The 23351-nt window shown below is 43.5% G+C and overlaps 2 protein-coding genes across 10 annotated transcripts in view; one reads left to right on the top strand and one right to left on the bottom strand.

Annotated features, from left to right (window-relative positions):
* Positions 1–17727, top strand: part of LOC146186381 (uncharacterized) — a 95489-nt gene extending 77762 nt beyond the window's left edge. For all 6 annotated transcript variants that reach the window (XM_084607159.1, XM_084607157.1, XM_084607155.1 and 3 more), the window contains 6 exons: positions 4693–4813; positions 6650–6943; positions 8455–8727; positions 10859–11038; positions 11710–12008; positions 14196–17727. In XM_084607159.1, the coding sequence (XP_084463285.1) occupies positions 4693–4813; positions 6650–6943; positions 8455–8727; positions 10859–11038; positions 11710–12008; positions 14196–14337 (1309 nt within the window). In that variant the 3' untranslated portion in view covers positions 14338–17727. The remainder of the gene's footprint in view (positions 1–4692; positions 4814–6649; positions 6944–8454; positions 8728–10858; positions 11039–11709; positions 12009–14195) is intronic.
* A 344-nt stretch (positions 17728–18071) lies between these two features.
* Positions 18072–23351, bottom strand: part of LOC146186379 (protein sax-3-like) — a 180242-nt gene continuing 174962 nt past the window's right edge. Inside the window, exons 22-26 of one of the 4 annotated variants that reach the window (XM_084607154.1) lie at positions 22572–22766; positions 21451–21558; positions 21206–21319; positions 19809–20010; positions 18072–19136 (exon numbers count right to left, since the gene is read on the bottom strand). In XM_084607154.1, the coding sequence (XP_084463280.1) occupies positions 19109–19136; positions 19809–20010; positions 21206–21319; positions 21451–21558; positions 22572–22766 (647 nt within the window). In that variant the 3' untranslated portion in view covers positions 18072–19108. The remainder of the gene's footprint in view (positions 19137–19808; positions 20011–21205; positions 21320–21450; positions 21559–22571; positions 22767–23351) is intronic. The other 3 variants (XM_084607151.1, XM_084607153.1, XM_084607152.1) reach the window with 3 other exon arrangements.

Below are 23351 nucleotides of genomic sequence, written 5' to 3'. Positions count from 1 at the left end.
ACTTGCGTTGTCCTAAGTGCGGAAAGAATTTAGTAACAAATCCGGTTTGTCGAAGGCAATGATGAGCTGAAATCGCTTCCTTGGTTGCTTCACCTCCTTACGCTGGTGACACATGGAAAAACAATCACGATGGTATACAGTCGGCGCATTTTTTCTCGTGCTGTGTCCCCCATAGCCGGCCCGCTAGTATGAAAGCGAATACAATTGAACCTGGATGTAACGAAGTTGACAGTAGTTCGCAATTTTTCATTACATGCAGGTTTTGTATAAAGGCTCGCACGAATGATGCAGAAATGAAACCGAAAGGCTTCAGATGTCAGTGAAAGTGGACTCAACCTTCAGGCATTTATTTTACAGTAAAATACTGCATAATCTCTGCTTGTTTTCGCGTGAGCGAAGGCACAACACGGCGCTCCAATGAAGCTAAATCATGTAATGCTCCTTCGTCGTCGCGCGAGCCGACGAAATGGCTCAATATATCAATTGCATTCATCACCTCCTTCGCGGTGGGCACGTCACACGGATCTGGCTCACAGGAACCATCATCACAGACATTGGGATTTTGCACGCTTTCGGCAAGTGCCTCATCATTCATTTCTTCCGTAGCTACGGCGGTGTTGTCTGCAAACAAAAAGTCGCTCAGGTCGACGTCGCCGGGGACACCACCTTTGCTGCATAGCTCATCCCACACTTCGGCCACATCGGATGAAGCTGAAGTCTCTTCTTCCTCGTCGTCGGCACCAGCCTGTGCGTTTTTTGTAATCCCTGCCTTCATAAAGCACTTTTTAATAACTTCTGCCCTGACTTCTTGCCAGGAGGCAGCAAGCATTTCAACTGACTGATAAATATTGATCTTCAGCTCCCGTTCCAGACGGATGTTCAAAAGAAACTTCTGTATCAGTCAGCGCTGGTAACAGCATTTAAAGCTGTTAATTATTCCTTTGTTCAGCGGCTGTATTAGTGATGTGCAATTAGCCGGGAAGTAGGTCAGTTCGATGTGAGACAGCTGCAGGCCTTCAACATGGTGCGCAGCGCAATTGTCCAGAAGTAGGCAAACTTGACGGCCTTGCCGCTTGACATCCTGGTTGAAGTCTTTCAGCCATTCAGAAAATATTGCCTGAGTCATCCACGCTTTAGTGTTCGCCATGTATTTCACAGGCATATGCTTCGTCCCCTTAAAGCACCTGGGACGGGCACTTTTTCCCACAACTAGCGGGACTCGCTTGTCAGTGCCGTCTAGGTTGGTGCACAGTAGAACTGTTACACTGAGTTTGCTCTGCTTTTCGCCGCTGCAGTCATCTCCTTTAAGTGCTAGCGTGCGGCCTGGAAACATCTGATAAAAGAGAGCCATCTCGTCGGCATTATAGATTTCAGCCGCTTTGAAGCGACTCGCTATTCCAGGAAGCGTGTCAGCTACCCACGAAGCAGCAGCATCGCTGTCTGCAGAGGCAGATTCGCCGCAGATGACTTTCCCGATAACATTGTGTCAGCTCTTGAAACCTTGTAGCCACCCAATGCTTGCTTTGAAGTCATCGTGGCCCAAGATGCACGCAAAATCCTTTGCCTTCTGTTGTAATATCGCTCCGCTTATGGGCACATTCCTGGCTCGTGTGTCCAAAAACCACGTGAACACTGCCTTATCCACATCATCATATGTTGACAGTTTCAACCTTTTCTTAGCCTTTGTCCCCGACTCCACAGCACTTCTAATCTTCTCTTCCGCACTCAAAATTGTTGACAGGGTGCTCGCTGGGATGTTGAAACGAGCGGCGACATTCTTTTTCTTCTCGCCCGCGGAGACCGCATTTAAAATGGCAAGTTTGTCTTGAAATGACAAAACTTATCATTTTCTGGCCGTTGAACTCATTACGATGAACTGACGCCTCAGAGACAAGCGGAACCCCACGAAAACAGGCAGAAAGGCTGGCCTAGCACTTCCGAAACACGTCAGGCGAACCAACACCGCAAATCCGCAGACACACGAGACGTGCACGAGACACAGAACAACAGACAGGATGGCGAATGCGCAACGTGCGCAAAAATTGCATGTGCTACACGCACGTACAGTACCTACAAAGAAATCAACTGCAGCCACTAATACCACCTGGTGTTGCACTACACTATCAACGCCTGAGGAGGCTGCTGAATTAGTCACGGAGCAGTGCTAGAAGGTAATACTATCATCATCATCTCCAATTTTGCTTAATTTCTGCGATCACAGGTGTTCACGTAGCTGCTGGCTTCTTAGAGTTCTAATATTCACTAAATTAATGCATTTCTTTGGCCACATTTTCAGTAAAAGCTCAAAAAATAATGACTGATCAGCTTCGCGAGTTTGTTACATCAAGGTTGACTGCCGCAACGCCTTCATTACATAGAGGTCGAAAATACATTGGCTTCAATGGATGCGGCATTGGGGAATTTAAAAACTTTGTTAAATTGAGGAATTCGTTACATAGAGGTTCGTTACTACCGGGTTCAACTGTAGTTGTAGTTTTCACCGCAAAGAAGCCACCTCGTATCTCCTCATGGTCGTGTGTCCGCGGGATCGGGCGCCTCGCATGTTGGCTCGTTGGCTTTCTTTGATACTTCCGTTTGCACCTCTGTGCTACAGAAAAGCAACTGTGGCAGGTGAGCGCCGCTGATCAGTTTTTGATGTCGTGAGCGCTCATGAGCACGTGTCCGGTTGATTGCAAAACGTATTATACGACCATAATTTGTCGAACTTTCGAACTTAGTAGCTGAGAAATTGTGTTAACCAAGAACGTATTAACCGAGACAAAAATAGTGTGACTCTATGTGAGATGTTTTTACTCCTGAGATTCGCAGCATATGAAACTGGAAATCATATGAACTGGAAGCATATTGACAAGGTTCTGCTGTACTTTACTCTTAGAACTCCTGATGACATTTGAGTCATTGCGGCCTTATAATTACAATTTATGTAATATTTTATTGGTTTTCAAATTGCACCGCTCTGCACGTGATGCGAAACATTTTCAACCGAGCTGGATTTTCTCTGCACGCTACTAGTGCCAGTTTCTTCCCTGAATTGGAGCCCTAACGCTGTCATGCTAGTAACTAACGGCTCTGAGCTCAAGGATGAAATGTACACTAGTTCCTCGTGGAAAAGCTGTAATGATTCTTTGAGTCACATTTTTGTGTCTGTCTCACTATAACTAGCCATCATTATGTGCGGAGTCCTGATCGATAGAACTGTAGTGGTAGTCATCTGCTTGCTTTCTTTGTACCGTATCCTAGTGGGGACGTTGTTTTCAGTGTGGACAAAAGTCTTTAAAGAAACATCTCTTCTGTGGGTGTGGGAGTGGGATCAGATGAAGCCTGATCTGCTAATCCCTGCTCTATATGTATTTGCAATTTCCTGAGTAGTATTGACTTCAATAAGAAGACATTCTATGAGAACAGTTATTTGCTTCAAAGATAAAAACTTGTGTGTCATCTGGTTTCACTAATGTGTTGATAAAGAAAAAAAATAAAAGAAACGCCACACAAAATAGTAATGGTACAGTAAAACCTCATTACAAGAGACACTCAAAGGACCCGAAAAAGATGTCTCTTGTAAACAAGGTCTCTTGTAACCAAAAATTTTAAAATCACTGTGTTGATCACTTTACTGCACATCAACATATAAATGCGTTCACACGCATTAACAGGAAACTTTTCAGGAAAGCTTAAAGAAGTTATTCATACTACTAGTATGTATTTTTGTGAGTGCAGAGTGTACTCCTTCCCAAATTCTGGAGGTAAAGCACTTCACTTTGCAAGCCTTCCTGTTGCTCTAACACTTTTGAGGAGGAACTCCTACATGCTTGTCACCCTCAGATGATTCACAAAGAGGAAGACATCAGGATTCTAAGCTTTCATCTTGTGATCAAATTTTAACAGTGAGGAGTTAAATATGCTGAATGTTATTCAAGCATTTTGATTTGCTTCATAGGTAACAGTAATGCAATGCTGTTTTGACTTTCCAATCATGGGGAAGCACTCCTCAGTTCCTGACATACACAACAAAAAGTACACTGATATGAAACAGAATTTAGCTAAGGGAATCTGAAGTGCATCATGTACGAGTTGGCGCTTACCATATGCATTGCATGTGCACACCTGGGTTGTGTCTCTTCTAAATAGTGAAGAATTTACTCCAGGGACCTGAAAAAGTTGCCCTTAGTAACCGAGCGTCTCTTGTAACCATGTCTCTTGTATGCAATGTTGTTAACATGACAGACATAGGAAAACCAACCAAACCATTTTCAAATGTCTCTTATAACCGAGTGTCTCTTGTAACAGTATTTCTTGTAACGAGATTTGACTGTATATGAACATAGTAGTAACCATTTATTGTTGAAGTAAACCTCGGTATACAACACAATCTTGAGCATTGTAGAAGCTGTCATTTGTGATTTTTACTGTCCTAGAGTGATTGCTACGCTTCTTTGCAGCGAACAAAGCTGCACACTGGCGGAGATAAACGAAGAAGATGAAAACAAACGTGAAAGTGCCTTGCGACAATAGGATAAGCTTTTCTGCTGGGTTATGTGAGCAATTTAAAAATTCCTTATCGTGTAAGTGCAGGCTTCATAACTTTTCCTGACCTGCGTATCTGCACCATTGACTCTTGAAGTACTGTTATATTTATAACCCTTGTCTTCCATTCTTTTCTTTCATTGGCAGAGGCGAAAGATATTTTGAGTGCCCCATTTGCAAGGAGAAATTTCACGTAATCACGGCCCTGAAAGAGCATGTCTACACTCACCGTGAAGATGGGGGCTACACGTGTCCAACCTGTGAAAAAGTGAGCTCTTCCTTCGTACTTTTTACACCTTGTCTCGGCAACATATCCGTTTTAAGTTTGCTGTTATCAGAAGCTTTATAGGTAATTCTTTTATATTTGGGCTTTTTCAGATTTGTCGAATATATCACACGGCTGTGTGATATAACTTAGCCTGCCTGTAGTGAAAGCTACCATCATGAATCAACGAAATTTCATACCTAATCAGTATTTTTATAACTTTGAGTAAAGGGCCTGGCAGCTAGATTCTAAGCAACCAGTTTTTTTCTGATGCAGCTTAAAACCTACTGCCTAATGCGCTCGATTCCATGGTGGTTTTGTTAAAATTACTGCAGAAATTTTTATTGAGATCTCTCCAAGAAGCGCACGCATCTTTTTTTTATATATCCTGATTTTGAAAACCATGACAAGCAAGTGCCAGATGTTAGATAGTTTTAGTATTCAGTATTGTACATTTGAGTTTCTACTTCCAATGCTTGATATGGTGCTGCGACGTGCTCCTTATTGACATAAAGTTTCACCGGACTATGTTGATTGCTTCATATAGGAAATTAAAAACACTCTGGCGCCATCTAGTGACAGCAACTCAAAGTATTTTTTTTGTGATGTGGACGGACCGCTATTTTTCATCGAAGGGAGCACTGGGGAGACCATGAACTGTAATAAATGGGATTAACAATGCTGAAAGAAAAAGAACTGCGCACTTAACAAGAAATCAGTAATATTTTACTGGGATTTTCCGACATTGCTCTTGTAGTTATGAAACACCGTACGAGAAATGCAGTCACTAGAATATTTTAAGAAAAACCTCACAGGATGATTACATTACTCAGTAATGTGCTATTACAGTACAGCTGTTGAAGTGCAATTGCTACTTGAAGTAGTGGCCACATTTTCTGGTGTCGCCATGTCATTAATGTTCAATCTGACATCATTGCCAAAGTTTTTGTTCTCTTAGGTGTCAACATAGAAATCATTGAGTAGCATGAAACAGGAACTGTCAGTGGCGTCTTATGACGTCATCAATTCTAGGTACTGATTTGAGTCACTTGAGAGTGCGTGAGTGATGATGTCATGTCCATGAGAACAAACTAGATGTGTTTTATGAGCTACACGATTTATCGGTGGTCACATGGTTTGTGATAGGTTACGTGATCTTGCTACGCCAGTGATGTTGCTCATGCCCACAGTGAGGAACTGCATGGTAAAAAACTCACTAATTGTGGGGTTATACATGTCAAAGTCGAGCAGTATCAGTACACTTTTTATGACTATACACAGTCATGCGCAGTTTTCCACAACTTCCGGTGGTGTGTCAGTGTAAACGTGGCAGCGTATTCAGGATAGTACAGACTTCCATCACAGCACCATTCCTCCTCTCCCAACGATTGAGCCATCGATCAATGAGTGATGTTTGTCTCGCCTCAAGAAGAGAGGTGGAGCTGCTTTGGGAAGTCTGCGTCAAACACTCTGTGCATACTTTGTGCCAGACATGTATTTTTGCTTGACCAACCTTCTGATTGTGAGTGTCACCAAATTTTGCGGGCCACACTATACTGAAATGTGGCTGTTGCAATGGGAGAGCTGGGTATCATGTTATTGCTTGAGTGGCAGATCTAGAACAACGGCATGCTTTCATTTCAAAATGCAAAGGTAAAATTTTGACACAAGGTGGTAGAACAACGTCATGTGCAGGCTTCATGGAAACATGAAAGGACTAGAAAGCAAAGATGAAAGACTCATCGGAGTTTGAGTGCGGGCTAGCAAGCGTGTAAACATTCATCAGTCTGGCGGCAAGACTTCCTTCGACTCTTGTGTCCTTCCCTGCTGTCATTGCAGAAGTTTGCCGAGTACAACCAAGTGCGGAAGCACATCCGTGCCTTCCACACGGACCAGCGGTTCGTGTGCGAGCTGTGCCCCAAGGCGTTTCCCCGGCAGGACAAGCTGAAGCTGCACATGCTTTGCCACTCGGAACACCGGGAGTTCTTGTGTGCCCTGTGTGGCCGGCAGTTCAAGCGGAAGGACAAGCTCAAGGAGCACATGCGCCGCCTGCACGGGCCCGACCGAGAAGCCCGCGAGCAGGCCCGCAGCAAGCCCACGCGCCCACTCTCTGCCAAGCGGTTTGTGCCAAAGGTGAGGGGGGGAGGTATGGGATACTTTTTGCTCTCCCAAATGGCATCCATCATTTCGATATGCCTTGCTGGGAAAAGTGCATGCATACGGGGCTCTGTGGCATCAACCAGGTTCTTCGGAGCCTGTTACGGCACCCGACTTACTGCATCAGCCTCGTCAACCTCACTGGTCATTTACCCACATGGTATGCAAATTTTGGTGGCAGCTGATTGTGGTGTGGAAGGCTGGCCTGAGTGTTCAGTAACTCTGAGCAGGGTTGCAGGCGTGACCGTGTGTCTCGCAGGTGGTCACATGTCATGCGTGCATCGCCATATTTGCATCAGTCTGGTGCAGTGTAATAAGTCATATGATCGCCCAACGGTCACATAATGTGTTATATTAGTGCTCACATCTGGCACGAGCACAGCTGGTCAGCATGGCTAGCTGTGAGCGCAGTCACTATCTCAGCTCTACCTGGTGCTATGCAAAGAACCTAAAGTAGGGGTAGCATACCACAAACATCTTTGTGTTACATGGTACAATCTCATTACCAGAGACATGGTTATAACTCGGTTATAAGAGACACATGAAAATGGTTTGGTTGGTTTTCCTATGTTTGCCATATTAACAACATTCCATACAAAAGACATGGTTACAGGAGACGCTCTATTACTAAGGGCAACTTTTGCAGGTCCCTAAATTAACTACTTCACTATTTAAAAGAGACAATTAACCCAGGTGGGCTCATGCAACGCAGCTGACTTGTACGAACTTGTATGTGTGGCAGTTTAGATTTTCTTATCTAAATTCTGTTCCATATCAGTATCCTGTTTTGCTGCAATATCTCGGGAACTAAGACAGAATGCTTCCTCTTGACTTGGAAATCAATATGTCCCTGTTGTTTCAGCCACCATCACCACATTCCTGTGTGACTGAAACAACACCGAGATTTTGATTTCCAAGTCAAGAGGAGGCATTCCGTCTTAGTTCCCGAAATATTGCAGCAAAACAGGATACTGATATAGAAGAGAATTTAAATAAGGAAATCTAAACTGCTACACATAAGTTGGTTGGTAAGAAGTTGGTAAGAATTTTTGTTTGCAAGAGACCTTGGTTTCGAGAGACATCTTTTTTGGGTCCCTTGAGTGTCTTTTGTAACGAGGTTTTACTGTATTAGCACACTTAAGTCTTGCACTAACTTTCCACTTGAATGAAATAGTTACTGCATTGCATTTCGGCTAAGCGGCCTAGGCAGGTGAATGGGCGGGCAGACCTTATTTGGGAGATCTGGCGGGGAGAGGGATATGTGGGGACCAGGGCTGCGTCCCTTGGCATGGCGTCTGATGACAGGTGCCACCTGATGGCGCCTACTACTGCCTTAACAGCACTGTGCTCGAGCTTAATTTTCATTCTTGTATGCATTCTTGCACCATGATCACAGTAAAGGAACAATCAGGTTTCGTCTCATTTTGCATATCCATGAGTAAGCCAAGTTCACTGCATACTGGAAGTCACCTAGTGTGTTGTTTCAGGTTCCGCCTACGGACTACCAGCGGTTCATCTACAAGTGCCACACGTGCATGCTGGGCTTCAAGCGGCGTGGCATGCTGGTGAACCACATGGCCAAGCGCCACCCCAACGTGCAGCTGGAAATGGTGCCTGAGCTGAACTTGCCCATTCTGCGGGCCACACGCGACTACTACTGCCAGTACTGTGAGAAGGTCTACCGCTCCTCTTCCAAGCGCAAGGCCCATATCATCAAGAACCACCCGGGGGCCGCCCTGCCCATGAGCAACCGCGTCAAGGTGATTCAACGTGTCTGGAAGCAATTGGTTTGATTGTGCTTCAAAAATACTAGCCCATCATGCTTCTACATCCTCTACTGGCCCTCTGCCTCTCAACTCCTTTTGCTTAACCCTGAAGGCCTGGAAGGTGTGTACAAATAAGTAAATATATACGAGTCAGTGGAGAGGAGCTTCATGACATGTAGCTATAATTTCAGTGCAAAATTACAGGTTGTATCATGTTTTCGCGATTCTAAGCATGCCCCCCTAACTTTGCAATATCCCAAAGACGCGGGATCGAATCCCAGCCTCGGCGGCAGCTTTTCGATGGAGGCGAAAAGCAAGGTGCCCATGTGCTGTGCAATGTCAGTGCACTATAAAGAACCCCAGGTGGTCGAAATTTCCGGAGTCCTCCACTACGACGTCTCTCATAGCCTGAGTTGCTTTGGGACGTTAAACCCCACAAACCAAACCAAACCTAACTTTGCAAAATAATTTTTGGAAAAGAGTTTGCGTGCTAATCTAAGCACACCCTTTCGTGAGATGGAAGAGAGTGTAGACAAGGCTTCCAGCACACTTGCTTACTCAGTCCTTGAGCCAGAGCCGTTTGAGACCCAAGGTTGTGCCGTGTCTGCGGTGTGATCTCCAATTTCTTTTGTTGCTGCATTCTGGCGTTATGACAGCTGCTCAGACAACAAAAACGATTGGCCCAATATAGGTTATGTGTTAGCCATGTTGGGCCCAGCATAGGGCCAGTGTATTGCCAACATAATACCAATATTGGGCTATGGTGACGCTTGAGTGGCGGCACAGAATGGCAAAAGTTAGCCAGAAAGGACCGTGATTACTCATTTTTAAAAAAAATTTTAATCTAAGCATCCCTCTCTCATTTTGGGTGTCGTGAAAAAAGGAGGTTACTCAGAATCTAGCATGTACAGTATATCAAACATTTTAAAGATGTTGCTACAGACTCGCGAAACTGACTCGTTACAAGAGACACGAGACCAAGTAAATGCATACAAAAAAATAAATACTAGGTATATAACTGTGTGCTAACAATGGGGCACAATTTTGTAGTACACGCAATTAGCGTGCACACTGTTACAAGCAATACACTTTGAGGGGCAGTTTGGTGCACAGATGAAAAAAAAAATTTATACGCAACAAAGACATCACAGAAAAAAGAGACACGACACGTGCGCAACTTGCAACTGTTTATTCACTTTGGGTCGAATGAATACATAGATAGGGAAAGATAAGGGCGGAAAGGAGGACCTTCATGCGTGCACGAGCAGAAACAAAAATATAGCATATGGCCATATAAAAGCATGTCTCAGCACATACCCAAAAAACACTTTCATCTTTGGAGATCGTAACCAACAAGTGTGTTTATACAATTGCTTCCACATTTGTTGATGTGAAAAGCCTTGACAAGTAGATGGGCTGTAGTGTCTTTGCCCCCTTTTAGGATTTCAGTTTCGTTCAACTTTGCTTTGCATATTTTCTTGTCTCTTTTCTACCGCATGCTTTGTAATGATGTGGTGCGGCGATACCGATGCCATTCTTTATTGTGCGATTATGGTCAGCAAGGTGACCGTTAATACAGTGGACCAAACTAATACATTGTTTGGGCCAATGTAAGATTTCCCACACGTCTGCAGGATCTGATACACTGCGCCACATAAATTTTACAAAGTGCTTTAGCATGTGTTTTCTGGCAATCTACTCTTTTTGGTTTGTTGGAAACCGTCTTGCTGCACAAAGAAGACAGGTTCTTGGGGGCAGAAAAACATCGCTGGAAAGTTTTGGAAACAAACTTCAGCGGCTACCATTCACCTGTGCCTTGTGACGCTTTAGGAGTTTCTAGTGTGACGGAAAATCTGCACCAGGCTTGCAGCAGGGAAGTCCATCAAGACCAGCCTGCTTTGCGTCAGGGATAATCTTGCTAAAGCTCTTGTAGGCTTGCCTCACCTTGCCCAATCATCTATTCCGCTGTGGAATGCTGCACACTGAGACCAGACAGATGGAGCTGCTTTGGCCATAGGAATTCCGCTGTTTAGTGGATCGAGCACGGGGCCTTGGTGGGATGATGATCTGCTGTGGTTCAGCTCTCCCCTGCCTGACTGCCTTGTCCTCTTGACCCCTTGCCCAGGGAGGCGTGCCGACTATCCCTGGGGAGCCCAACCCGACCTTCTCGCACATGGTGGGCAGTGTGACGACGCAGCCCCACAGCTGCTGCCTCTGCCACAAGCAGTATGCCAGCAAGGCCAAGCTACTCCAGCATCAGCGCAAGAAGCATACGGAGATGGTGGCCCTGTTTGGCAACAACCAGGTCGGTGGTGGTCCCCTTGGGACTACTGCGGTTTTTCGACTTTCTCTGTTTGAGCCTTCTCAGTAGTCTTCTTGACCAGTACGTGCTAGGCTTTCACATATTTGTGCATTTTTTTTTGCCCCTTGCCATAGCTAAGTCGCAAATCTTAGAACAAAGCAACAGAATACAAAGGTGAGCGAAACAAAGCAAGCGTACCGTTGGAAACAGAAATGAGGTTTCTTTTGTTCTTTGTCTTTTGCACTTGCTTTGTGCTACTGCCAGAGATGAAGAGTATCTAACTCTCCCCTTGTTCACCCACCACAAGTCTCCACTTTCTCATCATGCAAATGTTCGCTGAGCATTTTGAAACTGCGCAGGTTTTTTTTCTTTTCTTTTTTTTTTTTTTTCGGGGGGGGGGGGGGGGGGCAGTCTTCAAATTGCCTAGCAACATTCTCAACATAGCAAGCTGTCTCCTCCGCTTTCTCAGTCAGTTTGTTAACCAGTTTATTATCTTTTTGTACAACATAGAATAAATGCCGGCTTGGTTTCGTAGCTGCTACAAATGGGCGAGATAAAATGAATGTGATCAGTGAGAAACACAGCAGAAAGCTGACTTCTCAACTCCAGCTGAAGCCCTCTTTAACTGGCTTGTCACCGCTAATAGTTAGCGCCGACCTTTGTCATCTTCGCAGGCGGCTAGTGGCAGCAGCAGAGGCCGGGAGGCTGACTTGCTGACCCGCGCTATGTCGGAGCTGACCCAGGGTCTGACCGACTTCCGACAGAACTCGAACGCCACCACATTCCTGACCACTAGGACGCTGCAGGAAGTTGAGAATCAGGCTGAGGGCATAGCGGATGATGCCCAGCAAGAACAGGTCATGACCGAAACACTCGAGGCGGCAGTGGAGACGACGGAAGTGACGGCTTCGACGCTCGACCAAGCGCAAATTAGCCTGTTGCTAGCACAGTACCAGCAGCAGGCTGTTCTCGGGTATGTGCATGCGCAATTCCTTTCAGTGCTGTATGCAAAATTTGTTTTTCCTTCAGTTTGAATGCACTCAAAATGTGCGTCTTTTGTTAGTTTCTCATCTAATACAAAACCGTGGATAATAAGGATTAAAGACCAAAAAAGATTTATCATACTCAAACAGTCAAATCCACATATAAAATTATTGAAGTGCCATGAAGATACCGCTATTATAACCGATAATTGTTATAAACCGGGTTGAGCCAAAAAGCAGGCGAGAACATCACAAACTTTAGGAAGTTTAACAAGGGGAAAGTGGCTCACGCTTTTCACTTATTCCCAGACAGAAACCGGTAATCAGTCAGCTTTGATTGCCTCACAGCAAACTTTGTGACATCTATCTGCGAGGCGTCCAACTGCTGAAAGTAGCCGGGGGACTTGATCATTCTTAGTGCTTCCTGGTGTGGTTTGGCCGACGCGGTCACAGTATATTTGCGAGTCCTTTCTTCTGTTATGGTTGGCTCTCAGTGACCAGATTTAATTGTTATAACCGATAATCGACCATGAGAGCATTGCTATATGCAGTTCATTTTACCATAGAATACATGGTAAAGCTTGTGGTGCCTTGGTTTTTCATTGTTATATCCAATATATTGTCCAATGCAGTATTGTTATAAGTGAGGTTGACTGTATATATATTCCTTCTTTGGGAAATGTGCTCTATTTTTTAATTCCTGCATACGAAGTTTTTATTGGTGGTAGGGAGATACGTGCTTGCTACTTTATTTAGAAATGGTTTCAGTAGTCTCCTCTTATGAATTATATTCTTAAATGAAAGGAAAGGAAAACGTAGCAGGGGGCGGCAGAGAGTTAGGTGGGCCGATGAGGTGAAGAAGTTCGCAGGGGTCAAGTGGATGCAGCTAGCACAGGACTGGGTTAATTGGAGGAATATGGGAGAGGCCTTTGCCCTGCAGTGGGTATAGTCAGCCTGAGGATGATGATGATGATGATGATGAAAATATAATAAGTATGCCTTCTATGGCTATCTCGGTCTGCCCATTATGGAGAGCCATGTTTAATTCAGCAGTCATGTACTGCTGAGAGAGCTTTGCGGCACTTTGTCAGGTGAAGGAAAAGGTGTGGTGCAGGGGACACGAAACACAATAATGAGAGAGACAGAAACTTCTCACCTTCTCACACTAACCGGCCCAATCAAAGAAACACTAGAAAATGTTTATGGGCTTCACTTACCTTAACCGTGGCAAAAGCAACATTGTAGCCTTGTTGGGGTGTATTGGCTAAAAAGTTACTTGAAATTACATTACAGTTGTCATTTGAGTTCGCGGTCGATGCAGCACTGCTCTGTCTGTATCAAACACAGCTTTGCGAACTCTAAAAAACGTTTCCATGCTGTTAAACAACAATTGATTTCATGCTCGCTACATTATCGCTTTTGCTTTGCTTAATGGGAGGAGAGTAGTATAGATCATTAAAATTCATTTACATAGTCCATGAAAAATTTGCCTGTGGAGTTTAAATGTATTGCAGGGAATTTTCACTCATCGCAGAAGGGCAGTTCCTGAGAAGGCGTGATAAGGACTGCCTTTGTAGGCTATTTGCATGTAATTGGTTTGGTTTGGTTTGCGAGTTTTAGCATCCTAAAGTGACTCAGGCTCCCAGAGACTACGTAGTGGAGTGCTCGAGGAACTTGGACCACCTGGGGTTTTTTTGGCTTGTTTGGTTTAGTCAAATGTCAAAAACTGGTCTCATTTATTGTTCAGCGGAGTAATGCATGCTACTTACCATTGCTCGTTGTTAGCAGCTGCTGTAAGTTTTATCCTACTATAATAACAGTTACTACAATGTGTTCTGTTATAGTTATTGTGAACATTCATCACTTCAGTGATGCATTACTTTTAAGTGATATCGTGGCATATTTTCACCTCTTTGTCCTAAACGAAGTGCTTTCCAAACTGGCATTTTCTTTCCCCATAAATTGCCCACAAATGATAGACCTTGCTTCCACCACTGAGCATACCACAGAAACGGTCTAAAATTTTTGCGTAACTTTGCGGTCTTCGTGCAAAAAAAAAAAAGAAGAAGAAGCAGAAAGAAATGTGCAGGTTTGATGTAGGCGTAGCGTGTTGCTGTGATGTCATGCATGACATCATTGCATGCCTACTGATCCCATTGTGTCTTGCCTGCTTGCAGCACGAGTGACGGTGACACGGATGTTCCGGTGGTTTCGGTGGCTGACGTGGTCGTGGCTCCCAACGCTCAAACCGGCTGGGCAATTGTGTCAGTTTCGGCACCAGGAGAAGACGCTTTTGAGCAAGAGCTTGCGTCAACATGAAATTTATCAATGTGTAGCTTCTATACCGTGCAGCTTGGCGATCTTTTCACAAAATTGCTTCCTTTTGTGAAGCTGCGCTTAAAGTGTGGGAGATCTGTGCGTTCTTTGTGCGGAAACTGCTAAGAAACGCCATTTTTAAGCATCTGAGCTTAATTTTAATGTCTGGTCTAATTTTTTTGCATATCTGTGTTTTTATAGCAACGTACACATGCCTGTTGCTCTATTCTAGTACGGTGCAAGAATTCTAGTCAGTGGTGTAGCTTCTCTTTTCTTTTTCTAAACACTGTATCTTCAATTCACCGTACCCTCCTAAAATGCAGAGCTGAAACAATGTTGATGTTTGTGTGAGCAGCGTGTCAGCTTTTATTATTATTGTTGACAACTGTCTTCATTTGGATTATCAAGGGGGATAACCAGAACTAGAATGCACGTAAGTTTTCTTGTGTTCACGTTTCATGTGTTCGTGTTTGACTGCAAGATCTGTGCATGTAATTGGATGTTCTTGGCAGGGGTCCATTTCATCTGAGACCCGAATTTTCTCGTTATCAATGTCCACTGCATGTATGTTATTGGCAAAGTCAATGTATCAGCTTGTATATAACATTTAAGTAGACAGTTGGCCGAAATATTTCTGCCTTTCGATTTTATACACTTTCTTGTGCATCTCATCTTTTGTCCAATAGGAGGGCAAAGGAGCAGCTAAAAAAATGCAGCTCTTAACTTGTGCAGCAGCATAAACAGTTTCTAAAATTCCAGTACTGTAAATATACATGCGTACATGGTCACAAATCTTTCATAAGGCAGCGACAATGAGGAAACAGCTGATAGTAGATTTCTCTCTGCACGAGTTAATTCTAGTTAATTCTCTGTGGGAGGAATCATAGGCAACATAATTCATGGCAGAGCAGATCACCTTACGCAAAGTTTGCTTCTGCGCAAATGTCATTGCCATTTTTTTCTCTTCTTTCATTTTATCGTGCATCTCATCCTCATCCTTGCCAGTCCTGTGAAAAAAAGAAGATACCTGTGATATTTTATAGTTTTGGAAAGTAGTGCAGGCTAATTGCAACACATACTACACAATCTTTTTTTTTGCCTACCTGTTTTGGTTGTGCCAGACTTGAAAAGGGCAATTGTACTGGGCTAGATCGGTCTTTGCAGCTGGCTTATCACGGCAAATGAAATTCAGTGTACAAATTACTGAATTATATTTAAAATACATTTCATGATCATACTAATAGCTTAGTTTTTTTAATTTTTATTGTTTTACGATAGACAATAATTATTGAAACCAACGTGAGGGACATGCAGATACTGTCGCTTTCATTTGGGAGATATCATTTCAGAGTAGATGGTGGGACTAATGTGTTGCCCAATTTTTAATTTGCCTCCCTCTGGGGCTTTTAGAATTTAGTGCTGTCCTACTCTTTAGAATTTATTTAGTTCATTATTCAGACATGGTTAACTGTGCTGCTTTGCACATACATGCACATCAGTCAACATGTTTTTATCACCTATAGCCACTGAACATGAAAGACATGACAACGATGCAGGGAAGTTTGTTGTAAGTAAGCAGCCTTCATCAGGGTGACCACTGCCACAGTTCTCAGCCTGCGAACCAGCGTTCTCGGAAATGCTGCATTACTGCATGCTGCTCTATTCCCTCATTATATTTCTTGCAATATATTTGCGTCACCTCATGATGACACCTTCTTTAATACAGCTGCTTTGAGCCAAATTGCTGTACAGATCAGTTTATTTTGAAGCTAGAGCTGGTTGTCGCTTGGTGCTAAATTTGACTTACAAGTGACCTTGCCCTAATTAAGTGTGGGTGTCCAGGGTTCTGTAGTGCCCACCCAAAAGTATACTACGCCTTCCTTTCCTAAAAACCGAACTCAAATAGGTGGCCCTGTGTTGTATGATGTCAGCACGCATTAAAGGCTCCCTGGCAGCCTTCCACTATGGGACCTTTCTCACTCCCACCTTCCCTCAATTCGACAGGTATTGCACCTTTTCTTTCTTATAAACCAATGGACAATATACAAGAATAAATATGTAAACATGACCTTGACTTGATCAGTTGAGGCATCCACCATTCTGTAGTGTCCACCCAAAATTATAAGGTGCCTCCTTTTCCCCAAAACTTGACTATCTTTAGCGTGCACCGACATCGCACAGCACACGGACGCCTCTCCGTTTCGCCTCCATCAAAATGCAGCCACCGGCAATTCGATCCTGACCGCTGGCGGCTGCTTCGATGGAGGCGAAATGAAGAGGCGTCCATGGGCTGTGCGATGTCAGTGTATGTTAAAGATCCCCAGGTGGTCGAAATTACGCCTAGCCCTGCCACTTTCACTCCTCCCTTCCTTCACAGTGTGGCTCAGGTGTCCACAGAAACAAGTGTGACAGATACTGCACCTTTCCCTTCCTGTGAACCAATTTATATTATTAAAGAAAAGTGATGAAAACAACGTAGATTGGAAAGGCAGTGTTACAGACAGAGGCTGTCGCTGCAACACTTACAGCTGTGGCTCTGTCACTAGGTTTGAGCCCCCATAGTTTTTTTCCAGGCAACTTCTTTTAATTGGACCCCATTGTTATTCGAAAGCGCATTAACTGCTTTTGGAGTTAGATTTAGCATGACCACACAGTAGCAGAATGGTTTTCCAAGTCATTACACTCGTCTTCATTTTACAGTGAAATATCACAACATTCACTCATACTCTTTTAATGTTATTGTATGGTACGTGTTGCTACTCAGTTAACCATCTTTTTAAGGTGGCATGCGGTTTGATTCATTTCTTTTGATGTTTACGCTTTTATTGAATGAAAATGACCATTCTCTAGCGTGGCACTGCCGTTGTTTAAGTCCACTGCCAAGCATCATGATGTTAACCAACATATCCTGCATTCATAGCAAAGGCCCTTGTAAACTTAATGGCAAAGGCAAATCTGGCCAAGAGCAGTTTCCTTTTCAAGAAGAAGAAAAAATCCTGGTGCAACCAATTTTAAAGGAAAAATGCCATGTCTAATGCCGTAGTTAGCATGAAATTAGAAAATATTTTCCTACTGTATCTACTGCCATTCTGCAATGTAAATTTGTCACATGTGTTTCTTTTTTCTTTTCAGTAAGGCTTTCACGGTGTTTCGAGACTCTCAGAGGCAGCAATATTTACCTCAATAGCCAGTCTTCTTGTAATATTGTATATAATGCTAACGTTGCATGCTATCTGGTTTTTGTGTGGGGTTTCCTCTTTTGGTATAAATATGTCTTTCTGTCCTAAGGACAGCTTGTGAAAGGTGGATGGTCATTATTGTCTGCATTGTTGAATATTTCCGGTTGAATGATATTGCATTATTTCAGCTGTAATAAACATTTGATGAACTCAACTCTGTGATGTCACCTACATGCAATATTGTAGAGTAATGACTGTTTATGGGACTCTCTTTGAACGGATCTGAGTGAAGTCAGATGTAGTATTTCACGCCTGTGGAATAGGGAGGAATGGGCTGTAGTCGAGTGAAGTGCAGTGAATCGGTAAAGAGTGGGGTGACACCACTTAAAGTGAAATGGAGCATAGTAGGGAATAGTGAAGTGGAATAGGGGGGAGTGGGGAAGTTGTAGTGTGGAGCAAAGTGGGACGTGTGGGAGTGTAACTGTAGAAGAGTGGAAAAGGTGATAGTAAACAAAATATTGACCCAATATTAGGTATATGTTGGCATTGCATTGGCCCAATACAGGGCCAAACACTTGGAACACATTCCCAATACTGGATATATGTTGGGTACAGTGCCAATATTTGGTCCATGGTTCGTGCTGCTGGAGTGCTTTCCGCAAGAAGAATGTGGGGTATTCTCGGTGTGGGGAGGGGGCATTTATTTTCAGTGGCTTTTACTTCCATTAAGAGAAACTAAGAAACACTTTCATTTTGAGTTTTTGAAGGATAGACGATAGTGACTTTTATTTCTGGTGACTTTCTTTTTCTCTCGCTTTGTACATGTACATTTTTTTTTCTTTTGCCCCTACAGATATCGCTTTTAAGTAAAATCTTCAACAATAAATTAAAAAACGCCAGGGCAACACAGTGCCCACTTGAAAACATGCTGTTGCCTATACACGGACCGACGACCACTAAAGACATCGGCAAAAACGGCGCTGCTCAGGAGCGGCGTCCCACAGCACTGTCTCAACCATCACAAAACGCAACACAGCTCAGTCCAGTGATATGCTGGGAGATGGCAGCCAAGTGTCGGGCCGAGCCAGGCGCTAACAATGTCCACACCGCTGTGCACGCCAAATTTCAACATATACAAAAAAAGGAGCTGCGTTCGCGGCCACGCGTGCACATCTACACAGAAACGCGCGTTTTTTTTTTTTTTCTCTTTACACTTAGCCTACGCACACACGCACACATCCACACTCGCACATTTCGTAAACACACACCGGACTGAGTCTCCTCACGAGACAACGTCCTTAAATTTTGTAATTATTGCATGGCATTTTCATATTTGGCACACACCACCACATCCTCTTGCATACTTTGGTGGACTTGTCACGTGAAATGATGTGCTTCTTGCAGCAACGAAAGGAGGAACTTGGTTGCAAGTCGCATCAAAGGTGACACAGGAGCTTTTGCCCCTGGCTTTTTTTTTTTCGTCTTTGCATCCGTGCGTGGCAGGATCTTGCTCAGTGATTCTGATGCAGGGCCACATTTGCAGTCTTTAAGGGCATGGGGGAGAGATCTCTGGTGTCGAAGAAAGGACATCCGCTTCATGTCGACCCATGGTACAAGTGCCCACTGGAATGTGAGAAACAAAGAATGCTTGACTCAATATAAAATTTGCTCAAGTCTTCCTCACAAAAATTGCAAATTCAGCTTATCTTGGCACATCTATCAATCCAAAGGCTGGTATCTTTCTTTTTATGAATACAATGAGCCTTTTCACTACAGAAAATATACCTCTTATTTGTGATCTTGTAGCCAATGCTGTGCTGTGTGGGTGTCTGTCTTCAGCATTTAGTAATTTTGCTCAAGCTTGTGACTTGTGCGATATTGGCATACGCTGAGGAATGCGGGTGGTATAAATTAACCCTACCATCTACGATTTACAGGTTTGAATTAATTCAAGGTAGGTTTACATTGCTGTGAACACAGAAATGGTCTTCTTAAGCTTTATTCTCTCATCCAATGCGAAGACCATATACAGGCGCAGGCATTTCCTTAAAAAGCACTATTTGTTCTATCATTTAGTCACAGCTGTCATTAATCATGCAATACCAGCTAGCCCTATTCAAAACTTTGCTCTTGTCTGCACTTTTATTGCTTCCGAGCTATGTTTATTATTATTATTATTTTGTTTTTGTTTGTTTGTTTTTTCATTGCAAAAGGCTGTGGCAGTCTTTCTGCGTGAAACAGCATGTCCTGGGGCCACTGCTAAGATGCAAAGGGAGGATGGCCTTGTGCACCAACCTCAAGTCATGCCTGAATCCACCACTGGGTTTTTCCTGGTCACAGAAGCCCAACGGCATGCTGTTTGTGTGGTGATTTTGAGCAGCAATCTCGTCTTCCCGACTAGCTGCCCTCCATCGATTGCCTCCTCCTCTGCTTGGGGGCGCCACCAGGCTGGGAGGGTCGTGGTAAATTGGGAAGCTGGGCTGCTTGTACGGCGCCCCTGCAAAGGAACAGTGCGTACTCGATTCTTATGCATGCATGCTATCATAATAATGGCAGTATTGCGATAACAGCCTCTCTCACCGAAATAAGAAAAGAGCTAGAAATAAAAAAAAGTCATCCTCGCAACACAAAGGGCTAGCTACCATTTCCAACTGGCGGATATGGTGACGTTGTTTTGACATTCTTGGGGCACATCACTCGAGGACTATAACTCGTGGTTTAACCATGGCTAGATGCAAGAAATACTGTAGGTTCACACCTTTGCACGTCCTTATGAGCAAATTAGAAAACACCGGGAAAATACTGTGACAGTTTGTGCGGAATGCACAGCTGGTGACTTACGTGATTATCAAGATTCAGAATTGACCAGTTGGAAAACCTTTCAATTTTCAGCTTAGCTCCTCCCTGCATCTTAATCTTTTTGCTTTGCTAAAGAAGTGGAATGCACTTTGAATACGCAGCCTAGTTTCTCACTGCCTTTCTTTGCATAGGAAGCACTGTGTATGGCAAGATATACTGAGGTTGCCTAGAAATCGTAGATAGTTTCATGTTAAGTCCAGAACCTGGTTGTTTCTGTAAGATTTTGCTGCATGCATATCATGCATGCTCTTCTGGCACATGCTCTTCTTTATACAGCTGCAGCCACGTGCATGCACAGTTGCTTTTGTCTGTTTGTTTTCTCTGATCTCTTTCACCAACAATGGAATGCAGCCAAATGGTTGGCGGTAGCAAGCTTTGCCTCATATTCATAATCTCCAACTGGGGCCTTGAATGTTGCTTAACACTGACATTGGGAGTGACACCGATTGAATGTGTCAAACAGGATTGCTTGCGTCATGTTTGTAATCCTAACGGGCTACATCAGAGCCCTTGGCAATGAGTATTTAATTGCCCGCTCTAGAAAAATCTGGGAATGGCAGTTATCGGCATTGTGCCAAACAGAAATCGCATGCTTACTTCGCCAATATATGCAAACTTTACTTTATGTCAAATCATTTGCATTATTTTGAGAATTTATCTCAGCAAGCATGTTCATTAATAATTAAGTCATAGTTAATAGCTAATTGTACATACACTTCTCCTGTAAAAGCATAATACTCTGACACTACTCTAGCCCTTGGAAAAGTATGCTGCATCCGTATCACTGCAAAGCACTTTGAATTTTATATTCAAGGTACCTTCATGCTGCTTACCATCATCGCTTTGCATAGAAGAACTATTTTCAGTAGGTGCAAGTCGTTGCTCCCCTAATGCTTTCTGACCCGGTAGGCTGAAGGACAACAGTTGTTGACTCTGAGGGTGCATTTCTGTAAGTGAACAGTACCAGTGTTCACTTCTGATGTAACCAAGATTGCACAAGACTACACAACATCACCTTGCAGCAGCACTGTTTTCCTTAGCTTTGGGGAGCTTTCACATTTTTTCCACATGTACTTACCAGTATTCTTCATCTGATGACTTAGTGTTTTGCTCCCATGCTTCTGTGAGTTTGAGACCTTGTCATTTTGTTGGTCAAGCAGCCATTCGGGAACACTTGTTCTACCACCTTAAACGTAAACAAGAGGCAGCCTTTTAACACTACTAAGTAAGATAGTTATGGTACCTCGAAATAAATAAACCAAAGACACTCTGTCACTACGGCTAGATAGTAGGCAAGGAATGCTTGGGTTATTTATATAATGATGAAACCTTTCATTCACGCTCAGTTGCAAAGAATGCATTTCTGTTCGAGCTTAACAAGAGAGACATCCGTTGACTGACCTTCTCGGTAATGGTTAAGCCTAATTAAGTCTCCAGCCATGGTGCCTCTTCCAGTGCATGCCTAGCATTTTTATCACATTGGGCTGCCATCTTTTAGATGAGAAGCTCTGAGAAAATTATCATGTTATGCATTCTAATCTGTTTACAAGCATCTGCTCCTGCAAGCATTGTGGGAACTATGCTCCGCAGTCCATTGTGGTACCTCTGACATCATGTGCAACGCACCTATATATCAGTGGAATAGCCAAACATAATTTTTGGGGGATGTTATATGCTGCCGGTCAAAAAAAAAGAAAGGCAAAAAATAGCCAAAGGGGAGGATACAGCACTCAGAAAATTTTGGGGTGTGTTCCGTCTCCGAAACACCCCCTCTGGCTATTCCCCTGATATACAAAGCAGCTCTTCATCGTTGTTTCAAAACGAAATGGTTATAGCAAACCCTTCTTACTTTTTAAGAATGGAATTCAAGCTAAACCAAAGCAAACTTGCTATGAGACTCAAAACCTGTTGGTCGTTGGGGGGCCATCATGCACAGGTTGGTTGCAAACAATTTAACTAGTAATCTTCAGAGTACTAAAGTGACAGACCAAGTAGATGAGCTCCTAAGCAGCACAGTGGTGCCATGAGATACTGGTGACTCCTAGCTAGGGCTGAATTGCGGAACAACCTAATCATGAAACGGGAATGGAGCTACTCATACGTTCGGGTTAGGACTGGTTTTATGATAGATCATTCAGTATTTTAATTAGATCATACAGGTTCTTCTTCTTCTTTTTTTTTTTTTTTTTTTTTACTCACTCTGCTCTGCTGCTGGGGGCGCCGTAGAGATGACTGTGCCATTGACTTGGAAGCCAGCGTTCTGTGCAGCCAAGGCTACCGCACTTGCAAAGTCCACCTCATTGTATACAGATTCGTCATAGGAACTTGCCCCACTCGAACGGCCACTCGTGCAGGAGCTGTTGCTTTGTTCCGTCGTGCTGGCCCAAGAGGGTGCTGCGTACATGTAAGGTAACTTGTACACATAGGGCAACTTTATAATTGTTTATTTTATTTGCAGCATACTGCAGCCAAAGTCGGTCCAAGCAGGAGAGAGCACAATTATTTGAAAAAGCACTGTGCCTTAGAATCAGTAACAATATCACAATACAAATGAACAAATTGCTGCATTGAAGAACACTGATGACACATTGAACATGGTTTCCTTAAAAGCACCTTGAGAAGGATGCTACACAGACATCTGATGAAGGAAGTTTACCTAGCACTGTTGTTATGTGCTTGCTCTGTCCATTCTATTCCTTCTCTAAGTTCCAGCTGTCTTGGTTATTATTATGCAGCATTTTCTAATCAGCCAGCATGACTGATTAAACCTCACTTCAACTGGCTGGCACATGGTTGTTGTTGGCATGCAGTGAATTATTTTGGCATACGAAATTACTTTTTGAACCATAGATGAACAGCACGCACTCAAAGTATAAGACAAAATAACCGAAGTTGTTCTACATGCTTAACGCTTGCGGCTTCTTTTGTGAAAATTGTTTATGCAGTAACATGATAATGGAGCTATGTGCTAAATTTCCT

Source organism: Amblyomma maculatum, chromosome 6 (assembly GCF_055883805.1).
Source record: "Amblyomma maculatum isolate TAMU_Amacu chromosome 6, ASM5588380v1, whole genome shotgun sequence".
Lineage (NCBI taxonomy): Eukaryota > Metazoa > Arthropoda > Arachnida > Ixodida > Ixodidae > Amblyomma > Amblyomma maculatum.
Note: the sequence above shows the minus strand (reverse complement) of the source record. Positions and strands in the feature narration are given on the sequence as shown.